At 47.3% G+C, this 16,373-nt stretch overlaps 1 protein-coding gene across 2 annotated transcripts in view; it reads right to left on the bottom strand.

Annotated features, from left to right (window-relative positions):
- Window positions 1-16,373, bottom strand: part of TTC28 (tetratricopeptide repeat domain 28) — a 131,287-nt gene that overhangs the window by 19,951 nt on the left and 94,963 nt on the right. For both annotated transcript variants that reach the window (XM_087754629.1, XM_087754630.1), the window contains 2 exons: window positions 9,282-9,422; window positions 1,066-1,210 (listed from right to left, as the gene is read on the bottom strand). In XM_087754629.1, the coding sequence (XP_087610755.1) occupies window positions 1,066-1,210; window positions 9,282-9,422 (286 nt within the window). The remainder of the gene's footprint in view (window positions 1-1,065; window positions 1,211-9,281; window positions 9,423-16,373) is intronic.

Here is a 16,373-nt window from a genome sequence, read left to right as displayed (position 1 = left end):
GGAGGAGAAGGCCCTGCTCTCCAAGATTCACGGCAGGATGGCAGGCTGACAGAGCTAACAAAGGCTCAGGCTCACAAAGGTCATGCCTCCACAACAGAGGTGACTTCTGCAGACAAGATTAAAGCATCCAAACAGCCTTAATATAACCCAAGGTAGATCTGGTTTTCCCTCTCACATGACAGAATTGTGACATTTCGATCTGTTCGTTCACCTGGATACAAACTGAGAAAAGACTAATTCTTGACTGAGTGACTTTACCTCTTCTAGCTAGAGATATCGCATGACAGAGACAGGACTTTTTAATTTATCCTGCCGTTGCTCTGTAAGACTGGAGCCAGGGGCTGCACTGCCACTCCTGGCCTCCCACACAGGCCGGCCAGAGCTGCCGCAGGACACTGTGCCATGCAGCTTCCCTTTGCTTCTGCATTCACCCTGTGATCACCAGCATGGGATAACGCTGGGGTCTGCGCCTTCCACGCTCGTGCTGGCAGGTGCGCCCCGGTGCAGCACCGCCATGCGCAGAGCAGGGCCCTGAATGGATTGAGAGCTAGGACACCAGCAGTGAACCAAGTGGGCTGCCGAGTGCCAGACCAGCCCCAGCAGCAGCTTCCACCTGCTGCTGCTGGCACCTGCCAGGAGCAGTCCTTGCAAAAGCACCAGCCCCTGGGATGGAGAGAGAGCAAGGCCCAGCTTGTCTGGTGGCAGCGGGAGGCGCAGTGTGGGCCAGTGGTGCTGCCGGGCTCCCAGTACTGCTTTTTCTATCTCCCTGACCTATTTGTCCCTAGATAGAGCTGCTGAGTTTGCCAGTCAGCATTAGTGAATGAAGGATACACTTCCTGCTTAGGTTCACCAAAAGTGTTATACTTTGGCAGCTTACTGGAAGTGGTATCAACAGCAACATCCCTTGTTTCCACCTCCCAACACACCCAGTCTCACCATCTGCGAAGACCAAGTGAAAACCACCAGGCTTCAGATACAATCCCCAAGCTGCCTATTCTTGCTTTCCCACATTGACAGGGGATTTTGGTAAGTGAATCTCTACATTTGTCAGCACCAAAGGCTTACTCCTTCCATAGGTCCTATCAATAAGTCGTAGAGTGCACGGAGTGGGGGTTTGGTGAAGGAAGTCTGCCTCCTTTGAAGAGATGATGTTCCATCCTTAACAGGAGACATGGTACTGCTGAACAGACTGGTCATGCTCTGACAGCTCCTGTAGGCAAAAGGCAAGTGACAGATTAGTTGCAGACATCTGAGGTCCGCTACATGTTGCCCTGACTTCATAACATTGACGATGAGCCAGTCCCTGTCCATCCAGAGGACTCTGTTCTGTGAGATGCTTCATGGCAGAGCTTTATTCTCCCATTCAGCTTCACACCACAATGAACAATGACATTAATGGCAGGGTGAACCAGTTGCAGACAGCATATTACATTGCTATGGAGTTTCTCAACAAACTCAAGTGCCTCAAGTGCTGTTCACAGTTTTTACTGCATACCTATATATAGTGGTTGTGTGCAGGCAAACATGAAACCCATTAACAATTGACTACAATCACAAGAAGATTTGCACTTGGGTTTTGCACCAACTAATCTAGCATGGTACCAAAAGGAAATACAACAACACGCAAACAACAAGACCTGAAGATTATGCCTGCGCTTGCTGCCACTCCTCTGAACAGCTCCATGAAGTCCGATGCGAGAGCTGACCTGGAGCCCATTTCTGATATCCTCACAGAGCTCTGCATGTGCTCTCCTGGCATCACCAGCCACCAAACACCATCACTCTGAGGAGACTGAGATGGCATGGCTACCAAAAGTTATTGCCCTGTTGAGGAAATGATATTGCCCCATTCTGGTCTCACTAATCCAGCAGCTGTGCTCCCCAGAAAGGGTATCCTTGGCTTGGTGCCATGAACAACCATTTTATGCGAAAAGGACAACTTTCCAGAAAGTTTTAACAGGCGGGCCTTGAAGAAAAGGCAGGGAGGGAAATAAGACACTGAACAGTAATGGTAGTGCAAGGTCTGAAGTGTAACCAGTCACCACTGGGGCTGTCCAGTAATGAACACAACAATCTAAAGCATAAAAGGCCACCCATGAGGCAAAATATGCCCCATTGTCCTCAAGGTGCCAAATGCATTCGATGGAGGGTTCCATGAAATCCTAGTCCAGATGATACTCTGATGCTGCTGCACAAAGAAAGCCTCCCTCCATTCTTGGTCTCTATGAAGCACAGCACTGTTTTGCCTCTCAGACACCCTCCAATGCTGTGTGCCTTTCCCAATTCACACAAGAGGAAACCAGCTATAGCTTCCTGATTCATGACCAAACTCAAATGCTTTGTCAGACACTAGTCTGCAATGTCCTTTTTTTAAGAATGTTTACTCATAAGAAATACCCTGTCTCTGTTCCTGATTTTTACCTCTTGCCTGGATCAATTCTTGGCTATCAACACAGAAAAGAAATAAGAATAGAAAATATTTGCACATCCAGGAAATCAAAAGAAAACTCAGCATCCAACAGATATGTTAATCAATAAGATATATTAATAGTTGATTGCATATTTGCTCTAGGCATATATATTCGTATGTATGCGTATACATATATGCCTACAGCAAATATATACATACACACACAGGCACAGTATCTCTTCATACCACCAGATTAAGCCAAAATGCCGGAAAAGACAAGGAGAGCAAAAACACTGCACTCAAGTGCACTCCTTCTACCACTGACAAACCCCAGGCCTCAGACATACCCCTGACCTCTTCTGACACATACCGACAGACAGATTCAGGAAATTTCTTTCTCGTCTGTCTTTCTCTTCTCAGTTGCTGCAACCAGTCTCCAGACCCAGCTCACATCAAACATATCTTCTGAAGAAATAACAACGCTACCACCCATGCTCCCCACTAACAAGGAATTTACATCTCATGGGCCAATAGGAGTAATTTAAGAATGCAAATGGAAGCCTGGTATCCAACTACCCATGCTCTCCGATGCAGAGATTCTGGTGAAAGTATGAGTACGCTGCTGCTACTCAGAGCTGCTGAGAACTTGACTAGGTGGCTTACGCAATACCAAGTTCATGGCAGGATCACCATGGACACAGCGCTGTCTGCTCCCCTCTGGACCCCTCTGCCTAGCTTCACTGCAGCAGCTGACTGAGCCAAGCACACTTTGCAGTGCTCAGTTGTTTCCATACTTTATATAGCACTGATTTTAAAATCAGATCAGAAAATAAAAACTGTGCTTTCCCAATCTCACGCATTTCTAGTGCCCTGAATCCTGCGCTCAAAGCACATCCCTGTAGGATATCCTGCCTGATTTACCAGTCTAGAAGGGTGGGGATATCCCACTGCTTATCTAGGAACCAGGGAGCATGTAGAGCTTTAGCCCAAGTCCAACAGCCCTGACCTTCCCAAGAAGGAGCTGTTTGCCAGCAGGTGGCACTCACTAGCCTCACCTTCTGCATTAAGCGATTTTTAACACAGTAATTTATTGCAGGGAATAGGGGCTTGATTACTCTAATCAGCAGAGCCTCCTTCATCTTGGTTTCACAGCCAAGCAGCTCTAGATTTATTCCTTCGCCACTCAGATTGCTTTTTATTAGAACAAAACCAAGGGAGTACCATAAATCTTCCACATCTCTTGCCTGTGTTTTTGTCTACACAAAGAAGAGAGAAAAATCCATAGGGGGAGGATGGACAGAGATCTTTTGTAGCAGGCAGAGCAAACGTGGAGACCTGGCCAACCCACTCCCTTTCCTCCCAGATCAGTGCAAACTAACAGCTCTCCAGGTGGCTTGTCAGGCATCTGAGTCCAGGTGATTTCAATGTGACAAGAGGGAGACTTTTTGAATCTTTTGGCCAAATGCCCCTTCTATGGAGCACCAGTGCTGGCTTCTGGGATGCTGCACTGATCATTTCTGCCTTACTTTTGCAATGTAGAGGGGTCCCTGATATCTGGAACAGTAAAATCTCTCATTTGGAAGCCTCTGCAAAGACTCCACAGTGCTGCTTATTTATAATCCTTTGTATAAGGCAGCCTGATGTGCAGCAAGCAGAGGAAACAGCACAAACTGGGACTCCGGACTGCCTGCATACATCAGCATTAAATCTGCTTCCGCCCTTTGTCTTGGAGATGCAAGAACAAAGCAAGGATCCCATGACAGCCTCAGGGAAAAGGGGAGAAAGCCCCTGTCGTGCAAACCTTGAGCTCAGACTGATTTGGCCTTCTACCAGCCTTGGCTCTGCTTGCAGAGGATGAATGTGGCTGGGCCTGGGCAGAAAGGAGGGGTTCATACTGCAATCAGCACAGAGCTGCTCTTGCCTTGGCACTCGCTAGGACTCTGGACAAGTCAAATACTACTCATGACCAAGCACAGCCATTCTGGAGGGCTGAGAGTCAGACTTACTGCTGCAGTGGTCTGACAGCCTCAGGACAATGGATATCCAGCAGGCCTGTCACTCTGCAAGCCTTCCTCAAAAAGACCCCTCCTAGAGATGGAGCCCCGAATCCACATTCAGGGCCTTGACACACTCACAATACCAAGCTGTGGGAAGCTCCAGAAAACATTCAGATATGAGCTCCCTGTGGATGCTTTCAAGGATCCGCAATTATCTCCAGAACCCACCAGTGGTTGCACAAAACCCACAGACCACCCAGCACTCTCTGCTTGTGTGGTCTGTACTTGGGCAGCTACAGCGCTGCGCCCCGTATGGTAGAGAACCAGACAGATAAGAGACTCTCCAGCCACTGCTCTCCTATCTGCCTTCCAAAGACCTCGCTTTGCCCTGGGCCAGCCAGCACCCCTGGTACAGCCCTATCCCTCTGCTCCGGAGGGGGTCAGCTGCTTGGTTCTCCAGGGCAAGCTGTCAGGCCCCTGAGGGCATTAATAGGCTTTAATGACCAGCCTGAACTGGCGCCTTCACCAACATGCCCTGCCCACAGGTCCAGGAACTCCATTTAAGCTGGGGCCAGGGCCTTTGGTTTCTGCTTCAGCTACGCTGGAGGTATGCTTGTCTCCAGCTCCATCACAGCCCTGCCCATGCCTGCCCATGAAGCCTGCTGATCCAGAGCGTGACCTGCTGATTCACATCCCCTCAGACCTACCCCCTCCCGATGGAGCTGCACAGCCATCAGCGGGCTGTGCCTGACCCCAGTTACCACCACCAGACCTCATCCTAACTTGTACACTTACACACCTGGCTTGACCTGAGGCCTGCCTCATCACCAGGCACTTGCCTGATGATCTGGACTCTTGGCTGACTCCGGCTGCCATCTCCAGGTCTGCCGTGCTCGCTTCACTGGGTACTGTGGGACAGGCTCCTACTGCGGGCTGGTGTGGCCCCTGCCCGCAGGCTCTGCTGCTGCACCTGGCTCCCCATCCATTAGGGAGCAGCTGGTCCTCGCTGTGCGATGACATGAGCACAGCCTACAGGGCCAAAATCAACACAAAGGCAGGGCTCCCACCAAGAGGAGCTATGCTCAGACATCACACGATGGTCACCAGATGAAACCCTGAGCAAAAAGAGATGAAATAGTATCTTGGTGATAGCCACGTTTTTACTGCTGCTGAGGCTCCATGTGAATTGTAACCACCTTCTGCCAGATTCCTCTGGCTGGATTCATGGAGATTTTACTCTTACTGGGGCACTGAGCTTGCTCTGGAAATCTCCAACTATGCTTGACTGGCCAACTTGACTGGCCATGGGCCCTGAGCATGCTGACTCTGCTGGAAAAAAACAAGCTCTTTGCAACCGTGAGTGGAGCTGGGAGATAGCAATGGCCTTGGCAGAAGTGAATTCGCATCTCAAGTTATATTGCTCCTTACCTTCCAATTTGCCTTTCACAAATTCTCACCATGCTGCATTGCAAAAATTGCCCTCAAGAAAGTATATTTTACCCTTTGAGCAGCATCAGGGCTGATTCTCATGTTTTCTGCAGGTACACGGAAGGAGGACAAACTGTATCTCCATGATGGTGGAGAGGCCAAAGAAAAGGTGGGGGAGCTATATTCAGATAAAGGCAGTGATCATGTCCCTTGCTGGAACAGAAGACGACTAGAAAGAAGGAAATCAGATTTTAATCTAGAAACCCAACAAAAGTCTAAGAGCCCTAAGGAGCAGAGAAAACAGAAGCTGCGTAAGACATGAGCAACTGGAACTATCTTGGGGGCTGTATCAGTGGCATCCACAGCTTAGACAGCCACTGCCCAGTACTGAGATCACTGCACTGTCCCTTCAGTGCTTCTTTCTCCTCCAAAGTCCCTTTCTTCTCAGAAGGTCTTTAAGTTAACTGCCAACCCCCCCCATATTTGCTTTTCTAAGCAAATCGAAAAAATCATACTATTCTCTGCTTAAAAGCCAGGTTACCTGATGACAGCAGCCAGAGGGCAACTGTCCCAAACCAAGAGCTTCCTTTCAGTCACCCACTTATTGCCAGACATGGAGACTGGATGGCTCCAAACAGTCCCAGCATCTCCAGGGCCTCATTTTCTAACATGGGACCTTAACAGCATGTGCAATTCCTGTGCGTGAGGGAACTTACACTGGCCCCAAGCCATGCAAACTCCCTTGAGGATCTCCAACATTCAACCACAAGATGTGAACATGCATTCGGGCCCCACACGAGGAATGCAGGGCCTGCCTTGGCAGTAAGGAAGACAAGCTCTCAGTCTCAGCTCCAAGCAGGCCCTACTCCTCTTTGTCCCCTGCAGTGCAGAAGCCAAAGCAAACAGACACCACACCTTCAATCACTACTTGTGAGCCACAATTTCACCATCCTCTGAAGCACTACAGCAGCGACAATCCACTCAGCATTGACTTACAACTACATAAACTCACTCCAGTACTAGCTGGCAGAAAAGCCATTGCACAGAGGTGAGCTGGAGTCTGGAGCTGCAAGACCATAGCTTGTGCTCTTGCTGACCATTCAATTCTGTTGCTTAACCAAAGTCTAAGAGCTCACAGTTCCTTGTTAGAGCTCTAGGCCAGTGCACAGAAATGCTGCCTGCTCCCATTTTACTTCTTAGTCTGCTCTCTTCCACGCAGATTTTCATCCACTTCCTTCCTGAAGCTTCAGGGCTCTTTCAAGGATGTCTCCTTGTTGTCCCAAGCTCAGTGTGCTGCATGCCATGAGCCACACCACTCTCTACACAGCTTAATTATAAAGAACCACACAGTATAGTAAGAGGCCAGCTAATGTTTTCTACAGTTTCCTTCCAGACTCTGTAGCTTCCAGTTTGATCATCTGTGGGACTGGAGCAGATGTTAAGTACAGGAGGTATTCAAAGGCTTGGGCAGGACCACAGCATCTACTCTGAATTCAGGGTACAGCAAGCCAGGTGCAAAACAGATGTGGCAGTGTCAGCTCTGCCACTAGAGCACCCTGGCATGCCCCCATGTGCAGGCAAAAGGTGGGCAAGCAGGTAGGCCATACAGCAGTGTCTTCTCATTCTCTTCATCTCATTGCTCATGGTGAGAACATCAAAGACATGGCTGCTTCTAGTGCTCCTCCTGATGCTCTTGTGAGGGTGCTTTTAATTAAGTGCCCAAGTTGCCCCATCCCTGAGCTTCTCCTAAAAGCTGCAAACTAGTTACCTGACAAGGCACCTGAGGTAAGCTCCTAGATGTGGGTTCAAGGTAATGCACTTGGTTCCTACAGAGCAGGAAGACATAGATGCTGCATGGCTGGCCTCTGCAGTGTCCCTGAGGATTAGCATGCCCTGGAGGAGAATCTGATCATATTTTCCCCTGTAATCAGAGGGGCATTCTCCTGTCCTTCTAAGCCTGATGAACTAGCAAAACATGTCAGCAATCCTGGGGATCTGCCTGTTTGATCCCAAACTAGCAAGTACTCATAGTTTATCATCAACGCAGCAGCTTGAACAGATACGCATGTGGATTCTGGAAAGAAAATCCAGCCAGTTGTTGGTGCCAACAGGCAGCTCCCAGTTTCATAGGGATGCTGTTACAGCTCACAAGCTCCAGCGATGGCTCACAACACTGCAGGCTGATTGCATTTTCTTTTCCAGCTGGGGCATCCTGTGCTCACAATCCATGCTGGAGCACTGATCTAGCCAGGAACCCTGGGTTGCGTCATGCAGCCCCTCTCCACCAGGGCGTGGTAACACTGGAAAAATTCTGTCTTCAATTTTTGTTTCGAATGCTTGCCCTAATCGGCACAGTAATGTGAAAGACTGGGACCTGATCAAGTTGTAAGAGGCAGAAAATGAGTGGAGACTGTGCTGCTAGTGCTCTGGAAATGCAGTATATTCCCAGCTAATTAGTACAACAGTTGAGATGAACAGAAACAAGTATTTCCATAATAAGTGCGTAGCAGAGAGCTCCAAGGTCCACATCAGAAGGGACAAAACAGAGTCCCCCTGTTCAGATAGTCAAAAACAGCACTTGGCCAGGAGAAGAGCAAATTCAAAATGGCTGCTCCTCAGGACAGAGTTATCAGTTAACAATTACTGACCAGTCCTTGCTGGCTATCACCTTAAGCTATCAAATTCACCTAGAAACGCAATGAAGATGCTACTCCCTACATCTCCCAAACCAAGCTGCTGAGTTTTTAAGTAAAATACATAGTCCTATCTAGGTCTCTGCCTGTGCCTGGGGTCCTCCCTCCCACAAGAGGCACAACGATGCTTTCAGTCCTTGTCCTGCCTCCTTCCTACTGAAAATTTCTATTTCTAAACAAGGAAGCAACAGGACCCCATGACCTTCCGGGACCTGGCAGGGCTTCTTTGTCCCTCGCATCCAACACTTGAGTCTGTAGAACAAGACCAACGCCTAACAGGCCATCTATCTGTGGAAGGCCACCAGGCACTCAAAGCTCCCAGGCTGGGTGCACATGCAATACCAGGTGGTAACGAATTCTCAATCCCATCAGAGGTAAGATGCAGAGCTCTCCTGAGGGAGGGAGAAATTCTCGCTGCACCACATGAACACAAAAGGAAAGGACAGAAGGGACATGCCTATGGGCCCCTTGGCTCAGAAGGGGAGAGTGCTGCACAGTTCTAACATATGGACCTTACTCCTAAGAGAGATGCTTAATGTTCCCTGTACATCCATGCTCTGAAGAACGGATGGTTACTGCAACTGTAAAGAACAGTATCAGTTTGCTTCTCTGTGCCCCCCACAACTTGGGGCAATAGGGAGACCACGAGCAATGGCATCAGCTGCACCCTAAACTTGCAATTTAGAGACAAGCCCATCATTAAAACATCTCATTCTGCTTGCTGATCCCCACAGTGCAGTGCTGTGTTCTCACCTGTTCAAGAGGTTGTTCCTGCTGACCATCCTCAGGAAGCCAGTTGGATCAGTCATTGAGTTCAGCTTGTTATTCATCTCCTCAAACTGTTGGTCCATGATATCCCCAGCTTCACTCTCAGTCTCGCTACTGGCACAGGCTCTGCAGGGGGAACAGCAGGGTCAAGGAGTCGTTGATGCAAGACAGAGCAACAGCTTTGTGACAAATGCTCGGACAGTTTGGGAGAAAATGATTTTCAGACACCACCTCAACCAAATGCTAAAGCCAAATTTTCCCTGGATTGCATCACCTCCTCCTGTTAGGCATACAAGAGAGTAACAACCCCATCCCCTCCTCTTCTCCTAGGCATGCTTCAAGGTTTAAACAGTGGCACACACCGATGGAAGTACAGACCCAGATTCCCATGCACTGCAGGTATGGACGACTTCTGAAGCTGTAGCACAACACAGAAAAGCTGAGATCTGCAGGAAACACCAACCCAGCCCTTGATTTGCCTAGGAACACGTGTTAGTGGATCCTCTTCAGATTTCCACAATAACAACTCCAAGCTCTATGTGATTCCTTCACTGGCAAAGTGCAACATAAAAATGGAGCTGTGTTGCTGCTGCTGTTATACAAACAGGGAAAGCACAGAGAAAAAAAATTTACTCTACCAATGCCACTAGGGCAGCAGCAACACAGAGAGAAATAGAGCCCAAATTTCTAAATTTTCCATCTCCTGACATTAATATCTAAATTATCATCTCAGTGTAGATTTTCTGTCAAATTGCTCTTAGCATTTTCTCTTCTTTCTAAAAGCAGAAGGCAAACACAACTATTGTATGTGCATTTCTAACATCCCCCCTTGAATCTAATAAATAATTTGCATGTTATATGGCGCATCACTAACCTTGGAATTTGTACACTTAAGCTAAACCTGCTATACTACCTGCTGGAGCCGCCTTGCATCTTATTTCTGTTTCCTTTTGGGTTCCTGACAACTTGGAGCCTTTCCTCAAGGGCACATTTGCCAATAAAGAGCACATGAATTAAATTAACACGCAACACGTACTTGTGCAAGTAACTAGAACTGTCCCTATGTTGCTGTATGGACCACGTGATATTTTGTAAGCATACTTCCAGGTCAATATAATTTAATAATCTGAAAGAATAAGTCCTGACAAAAGCCAATCACTTCATGAACACTGAAATGGGGCTAGCCAAGAGGAAAAAAAGAAAAAAAAAAAAAGAAAAAAGGAAAAAAAGAAGAAGGAAAAAGTTGTCAACAGCTGCCTCCTGAATGTTTTTCCTCCAGCTGCAGGCATGCTCAGTTTTGAGTCCTGGCACAGTTTTGAGTAACACTCACAAGGAGTATTTGGAGCTCCTTAAAGAGGCAAAAATCTTGAGTTCATGGACCCAAGAGAGCAGGCCACATGCTCTCCCTAAAGAGAAAGGAGTCTGTCCCAACACAAGTTCAAGCAGACTTTAAAGGCTCTCACACTTTATTTTTTTCCAAGTATGTGTTATTTGTCAGCTTAATTAGACCAGCTGAAAGGAACCATTTCTAGCAGAAAGCGAAGGCTGCACTGTGCAACTGAACACCACCACAGCAAAATCCTGATGACACATCCCATGACAGCATCCCTTCCTCTCCAGGAGCAGAAAATGGGAAGATGTGCCACTCTGGAGATGCAACAGTACCTATAAAGATGCTTACAGCATTATGGAAGGCAAAGGCACTTAAATTTGAACACAAAAGCACACAACTACAGTGCACTTAAGCAAGCTATGAACTGAGAAGTCAAACAGAAGTTTTCACATATGTGCTATACATATTTAAATCCCTCTGTTCTTTGCTGGTATGCAGAGAACAGGTTCCAGGGACTGCAGATGACAGCTTCTCCTGGGGCTCTGGTGTGCTGGAGCATGGTGGCAGTCAGCAATGCTGTACGGAAGCACTTTATCCATGTGAGGAAAGAGTTGCAAAGCAGAACATGACGTTCACCCACATGGAACAGACAAGATTTGTTTGTTTAGTTCCCTGCATATAATTTTGAAGTGGGGGAAGAGCTTCTGCCTGTGATCATAACACACCAGCCCAATGATCTCAGAGACAAGCATTAAACCCAGAATCCTTAACCAAAAACATACCACTACCATCACCATGAAGAGAGGAAGAAGCTGACACCACAGTAAATTAAAAACTCATCCCAGAACCTGAAGACTGAAGGACTCCCTTTGCCTCTCCTCCCCTGAAGGAGAAGGATCTGTGGTGACAAATGGTTAATGGAACTGAAAACAGTATCTGCTAATCTGTTACATGAGGCATAACTGCAGATTTCGGTTGTGTAGATGTATAGCTAGAGGGTAACATTCAACCATCAACATGCGGAGATAGATGTAACCTTCTGAATCACGCAACCTTGATGCTTTAAGAGAAGGGTAGGTGGGACCAATTCAGTCTGGTGTCCCCGTGTCCCGTCCCGTGTCGTGTCCCCCCTCCCTTCCTGTCAGTGTTCAACACCTTGGAGGGAGCGACTGTTCTCCCAGAAAGAACAGAGAGCTCATGGTCCACATGCACATAACAAGACAGAACTGGATGAAGCATCAACATCCGGAACACATCTGCAAAAGCCAGGAAACATGAAGGCTGGAGGGAGTAACTTTTGACATTTCCTTTAACTGGAATCACACAACTCATTTTCAAGCAAGACTCGAAACATGTAACTTGGAAGGTGTGACTGAAGCAGAAGTCTCAGAACAGATTTTATGTAAGAACCTAAAAACCCTAGGGCCACAAAAATGATCCGAGGGATGGCACACCTCTCCTATGAGGAAAGGCTGAAAGAGCTGTAGTTGTTCAGCCTGGGGAAGGCTGAGGGGAGACCTTACTGCAGCCTTTTAATACTTAAAGGGAGCCTACAAGAAAGATGGGGATAGTCTTTTTAGCAAGGCCTGCTGTGACAGGACAAGGGGTAATGGTTTTAAATTAAAAGAGGGTAGATTTAGACCAGATACAAGGAGAAAGTTTTTCACGATGAGGGTGGTGAAACACTGGAATGGGTTGCCCAGAGAGGTGGTAGATGCCTCATCCTTGGAAACATTCAAGGCCAGGCTGGATGGGGCTCTGAGCAACCTGATCTGGTTGAAGATGTCCCTGCGAATTGCAGGGGGGTTGGACTAGATGACCTTTAAAGGTCCCTTCCATCCCAAAGCATTCTATGATTCTGTGACCCTAGACACCACCACCACCAAAGACAGGCCATTTCTTAAATGTACCATTTATATGTTAGCAATAATTTCATCATCATCATCATCAAGCAGTGCTCACATGCTTGTAGCTTCTCAGGGCTTTAAGATGAAGAAAGCCACTCCCCTGTGTATGTCTGTTCCCTTATGTTTCAAATACTCAGCTGGCTGAAAGGCCCTTGGCTCTTTCTCAGAGTACTTAATAAAAACCCTTGACTAACAAGCAGTTTGTTACTGCTCACAGTGAAATGAATAATCCAATCAGCTGTAAAAAATTATTTGTTTCCCTTCAGAAAGCCACCTTTACAATCATAAAAGGCTGTGCACCTTTTCAGAAAGTAAAAACCTAAAATGCATCCAAATGAGACACAATGGTAAACCCAATACACACCGATGTGGGGATCACTGGAGACGAGTCGGCTGTCACTACTTGTTCTGGTTTCCAACTGTCTCAACTTTATGAGTTAAGCACATACCCATCTCAGCAGCACATGTTGTTTACAGCACTCAGCGGACGCAATCCTGCCAAAGGCCTTGTGAGATTGGTGGGTAATTTCACAAAATGGCAAGCTCAGACTGAGTTCAGGACAAAGAGTGAGTCCTGATGTAAGTCCAACCTGATTGCTGACCGTAGGCTCGCTGTGCCGGATCCACCCTTTTGGCTACCAATAGCAGCAACTCACCTGTTCATGCTCAAAATCTGTTATAGATACTGGCAGTACTTCAGTAACATTTACAAGGTCTGTATTAGCCAGACTGCATCCCCAAAGCTTGTCCTCCCCCCGTGGCAATACTAAATGCTGAGTGACGCTCCAAAGGAACTTCCAGACTCCAATGTCATGCTCAGATAAACACGATCAAACACAATGTTCACCAGAAATTTTCAGAATAGTAGTGTAGATTTTATCAAATCGTTTTGTATCTTGTATCATCACTTACAGATAAGCAGTGGTGTGGTTAGAAAAATGTTTTTAGATAGCAGTAGAACAACCAGAAAGGAAAAGAAAATCATTGTGCAGCTACCCCAGGGGAACAAAAACTCTCAGGAGAGAAATTAAACCTCAGACCCCATGCCTTCATCTATCTTCTAGCTGCAAAACCACATGGGTCACTCTGACATTGCTTCCCTCCTTGGAGACTAGGGCAGTGAAGCAGAAAAGTTTTCTTCTAGATACATGTTGTCCATCTCTTTCACCTCTTTGTTATTAACTTTCTTCTCTTGTCTGAGAGGCCAATGCATGGCTCACTTCAGTTTTTTCTGGTTTGGGGAAAGGTTTACTTTCCTCCTTCTTTGCAACCTGGCCAAGTCAAATATGGCCACAAATCTGCTTTTATTCTGCTGTCTGCACCTCTTAAGAAAATGCCATGGGTTACAGACTGTGAGGTTTTAGTGCTCTGAAGCAGTGTCTCAAAGATTTTGATCTGTCTTCAGTTTGTCGTTGCATGAAGACTCTGGGACTGTTATAACTTGTTTAGCTCTTACAAGATCAAGTTAATTTTAATGATAACAGGGGTGTCTAAATCTCAAGGGACTGCAAAACCCGTAAGTAATTTATGTAGCACATGACTGGCCGTTTTGGGGGCAGATCTCCACTAAAAGATGGGAAAAAAGCATCTTGTGTTCTTTAGGAGACTGACACAACAGCCATCCTGTTAAAAAACAAAAAATGCAACCGTCCCAAAACACAGCAAAAAATCCTGAGATCTCCTCTCAAGCTGGCAGCATTCTGGAAAAGCTCTTTTCTGACAAACTTGTCTATCAAAGTTGGATATAATGCCAGTAATAGCACTCAGGCCTGAAGGCATTATGCAAATATAGACAATTATTGGGAAATTAATTCCATTCATAAATTGCATATAAATGTTTATCCAGCTGCCAAGAATCTTCCAAGCAGCACACCGATATACAGATCCTTGATTCTTTTTGGTCTTTTTTTTTTTATTTTAATGAGCTTTCTTGGCTAATGACTCTGAGCTGAAATCATGCTAGGCCCAGCCGGTGTCATTCTGCAGATTTTATTTTCGACAGTTTTAAGAGTGTCACAATTCTTTTATCTCAGATGTTCCTGGACAACCAGGAATAATGGCTGCTTTTCAGCATTTTGTATGCTTGAATGGGAACATGTTATTTCTGTTCAAACTTTCTGCTATTTAAGCCCTTGCACAGCCCATAAACGCCGGCCGTGTTTCCCAAGTGCAGCCCGCAGATACCCAGCGGTCCCCTCACAACACATCTCACGACTCTTCCCTGAGGAACCACAGAAAAGGTGTATACACACACAGAGCCAGCTGCCGTTCCGCATTGCGGCAGCACCAGTCCTATCCCCATACCCAAACCAGAGAGGCCCCAAAGCCTTCACAGTCCTGCCAGAGAAGCAGGTTATCACAGAAGGAAAATGCTTCCAGCCCAACAGCAGAGCGGACAGCCCCATGTCAGAGGGCTGAAGCAGCCGGGGGTAAGCCAAAGAGGCAACGCCATTTCGTTGCTGTGATTGTCCCAGCTCACATCTCTCGCAGTGGCCTAAGGCAGGAGAGCTGCTCTCTCTCTCGGAGAAGCTGGACAACAGCAGCAAGGCTTGGCCAGGCCTCAGAGGTTGCACGCGAAGCGCACAGCGCTGATTCCTGACTAGCAACCCAGTGCTCGTACTAAGCACTTTGGCAGTGGCTCTTTGAAAGAATTCTTCAAGCTGGCCCAAGCCCAGAATCAGGCTCCAGGAGCAGGAGGCTGGGCTGGGGAGTCCAGCACGTGCATTCCCCTGACTAGCAATGCCAGAGCACTGAGAAGCAAAGGTAAACCTGGCACTGTGCACCACCGATTTATCAGACAGAGACACCTTTCCCGAAACCTTCACAAATCCAGTATTTTTTCTGGTACGGGGGGGGGGGGGGGGGGGGGGCGGGGAATCTTAGGCAGAGCTTTCTCTTCAGTTCCCCAAAGAAAAGTAAAACCAGGAGAATGTGTCACCACAACCCAAGCCCATCCTGCCTTGCAAACCTTTCAGGACACATTCAGCATCCCAGCACAGACACACATTCTTTAATTTACTTTTAAAGCAGTGAAAATAACAAAAGCAATCTACCAGGCCTGAGTCCAGCACCTCTGATGGCTTCCAGCTCCCTTCCATCATCCAATACTCCCATGAAGGAAAAAGCATGGAGGGACTCACCATCTGTGCTGAGCACACGTGTCCGCAGCCCTCTCAACCTTCAAACCCAGCAAGCTGACTGCAACCGATTTCGTTACTGGTACTGGGGACATAACACAACCAAGTGTCATGTTCTCCCTACACCAAGGGGAGAATTAATTTGTTTGTGAGAGACTGGAGCAAGCCCTGGGGAAAGCAACTAAGAAATCTGGCACCATTCTGCATAGCTGAAACACCTAATGAGAAACTTCAGGCCTGGGGTTATGTTCTTATTTCGATCTAATGGAAAATTCCCATCCTGTCAGATTAAGGTGTGAGCATCAAGGGCCAGAAGCTGAGGACACTGCTGATGAGTGGACTACAAAGCACAGCTTGGTTTTACTGCTGCCTTCTGCACAACAATGCTGTAACTCACGCCACTGCAGTGTCAGCTATGCAGCTGCATTTGCTGCCTACCGTAGCTATTACAAAAGATGAACAAGGATTAATTATGAGAGCTGAACAGCTTCCCAGTTGCCCACAGAACCCTGAGCACAAATCGATGAGAGGATCAATGCCATCATTTCCTCTTTCTTGGCCAACATCATTACCTGGAACACCAGGTTTGGGTGTGCACTGCCCCTGCAGACTGCGGGTCGCACACAGAGAGCCATCTGCAGCACCAACACAGGCTGCTAACAGCTCATCAGGGCTAGGGTGGCACTGTTAGTGCTTTCAC

The sequence above is a fragment of the Nipponia nippon genome, unplaced genomic scaffold, assembly GCF_047370975.1.
Source record: "Nipponia nippon isolate SJK-2023a ecotype South Korea unplaced genomic scaffold, ASM4737097v1 scaffold_18, whole genome shotgun sequence".
NCBI lineage: Eukaryota > Metazoa > Chordata > Aves > Pelecaniformes > Threskiornithidae > Nipponia > Nipponia nippon.
This window is presented reverse-complemented; position numbering and strand designations above follow the sequence as displayed.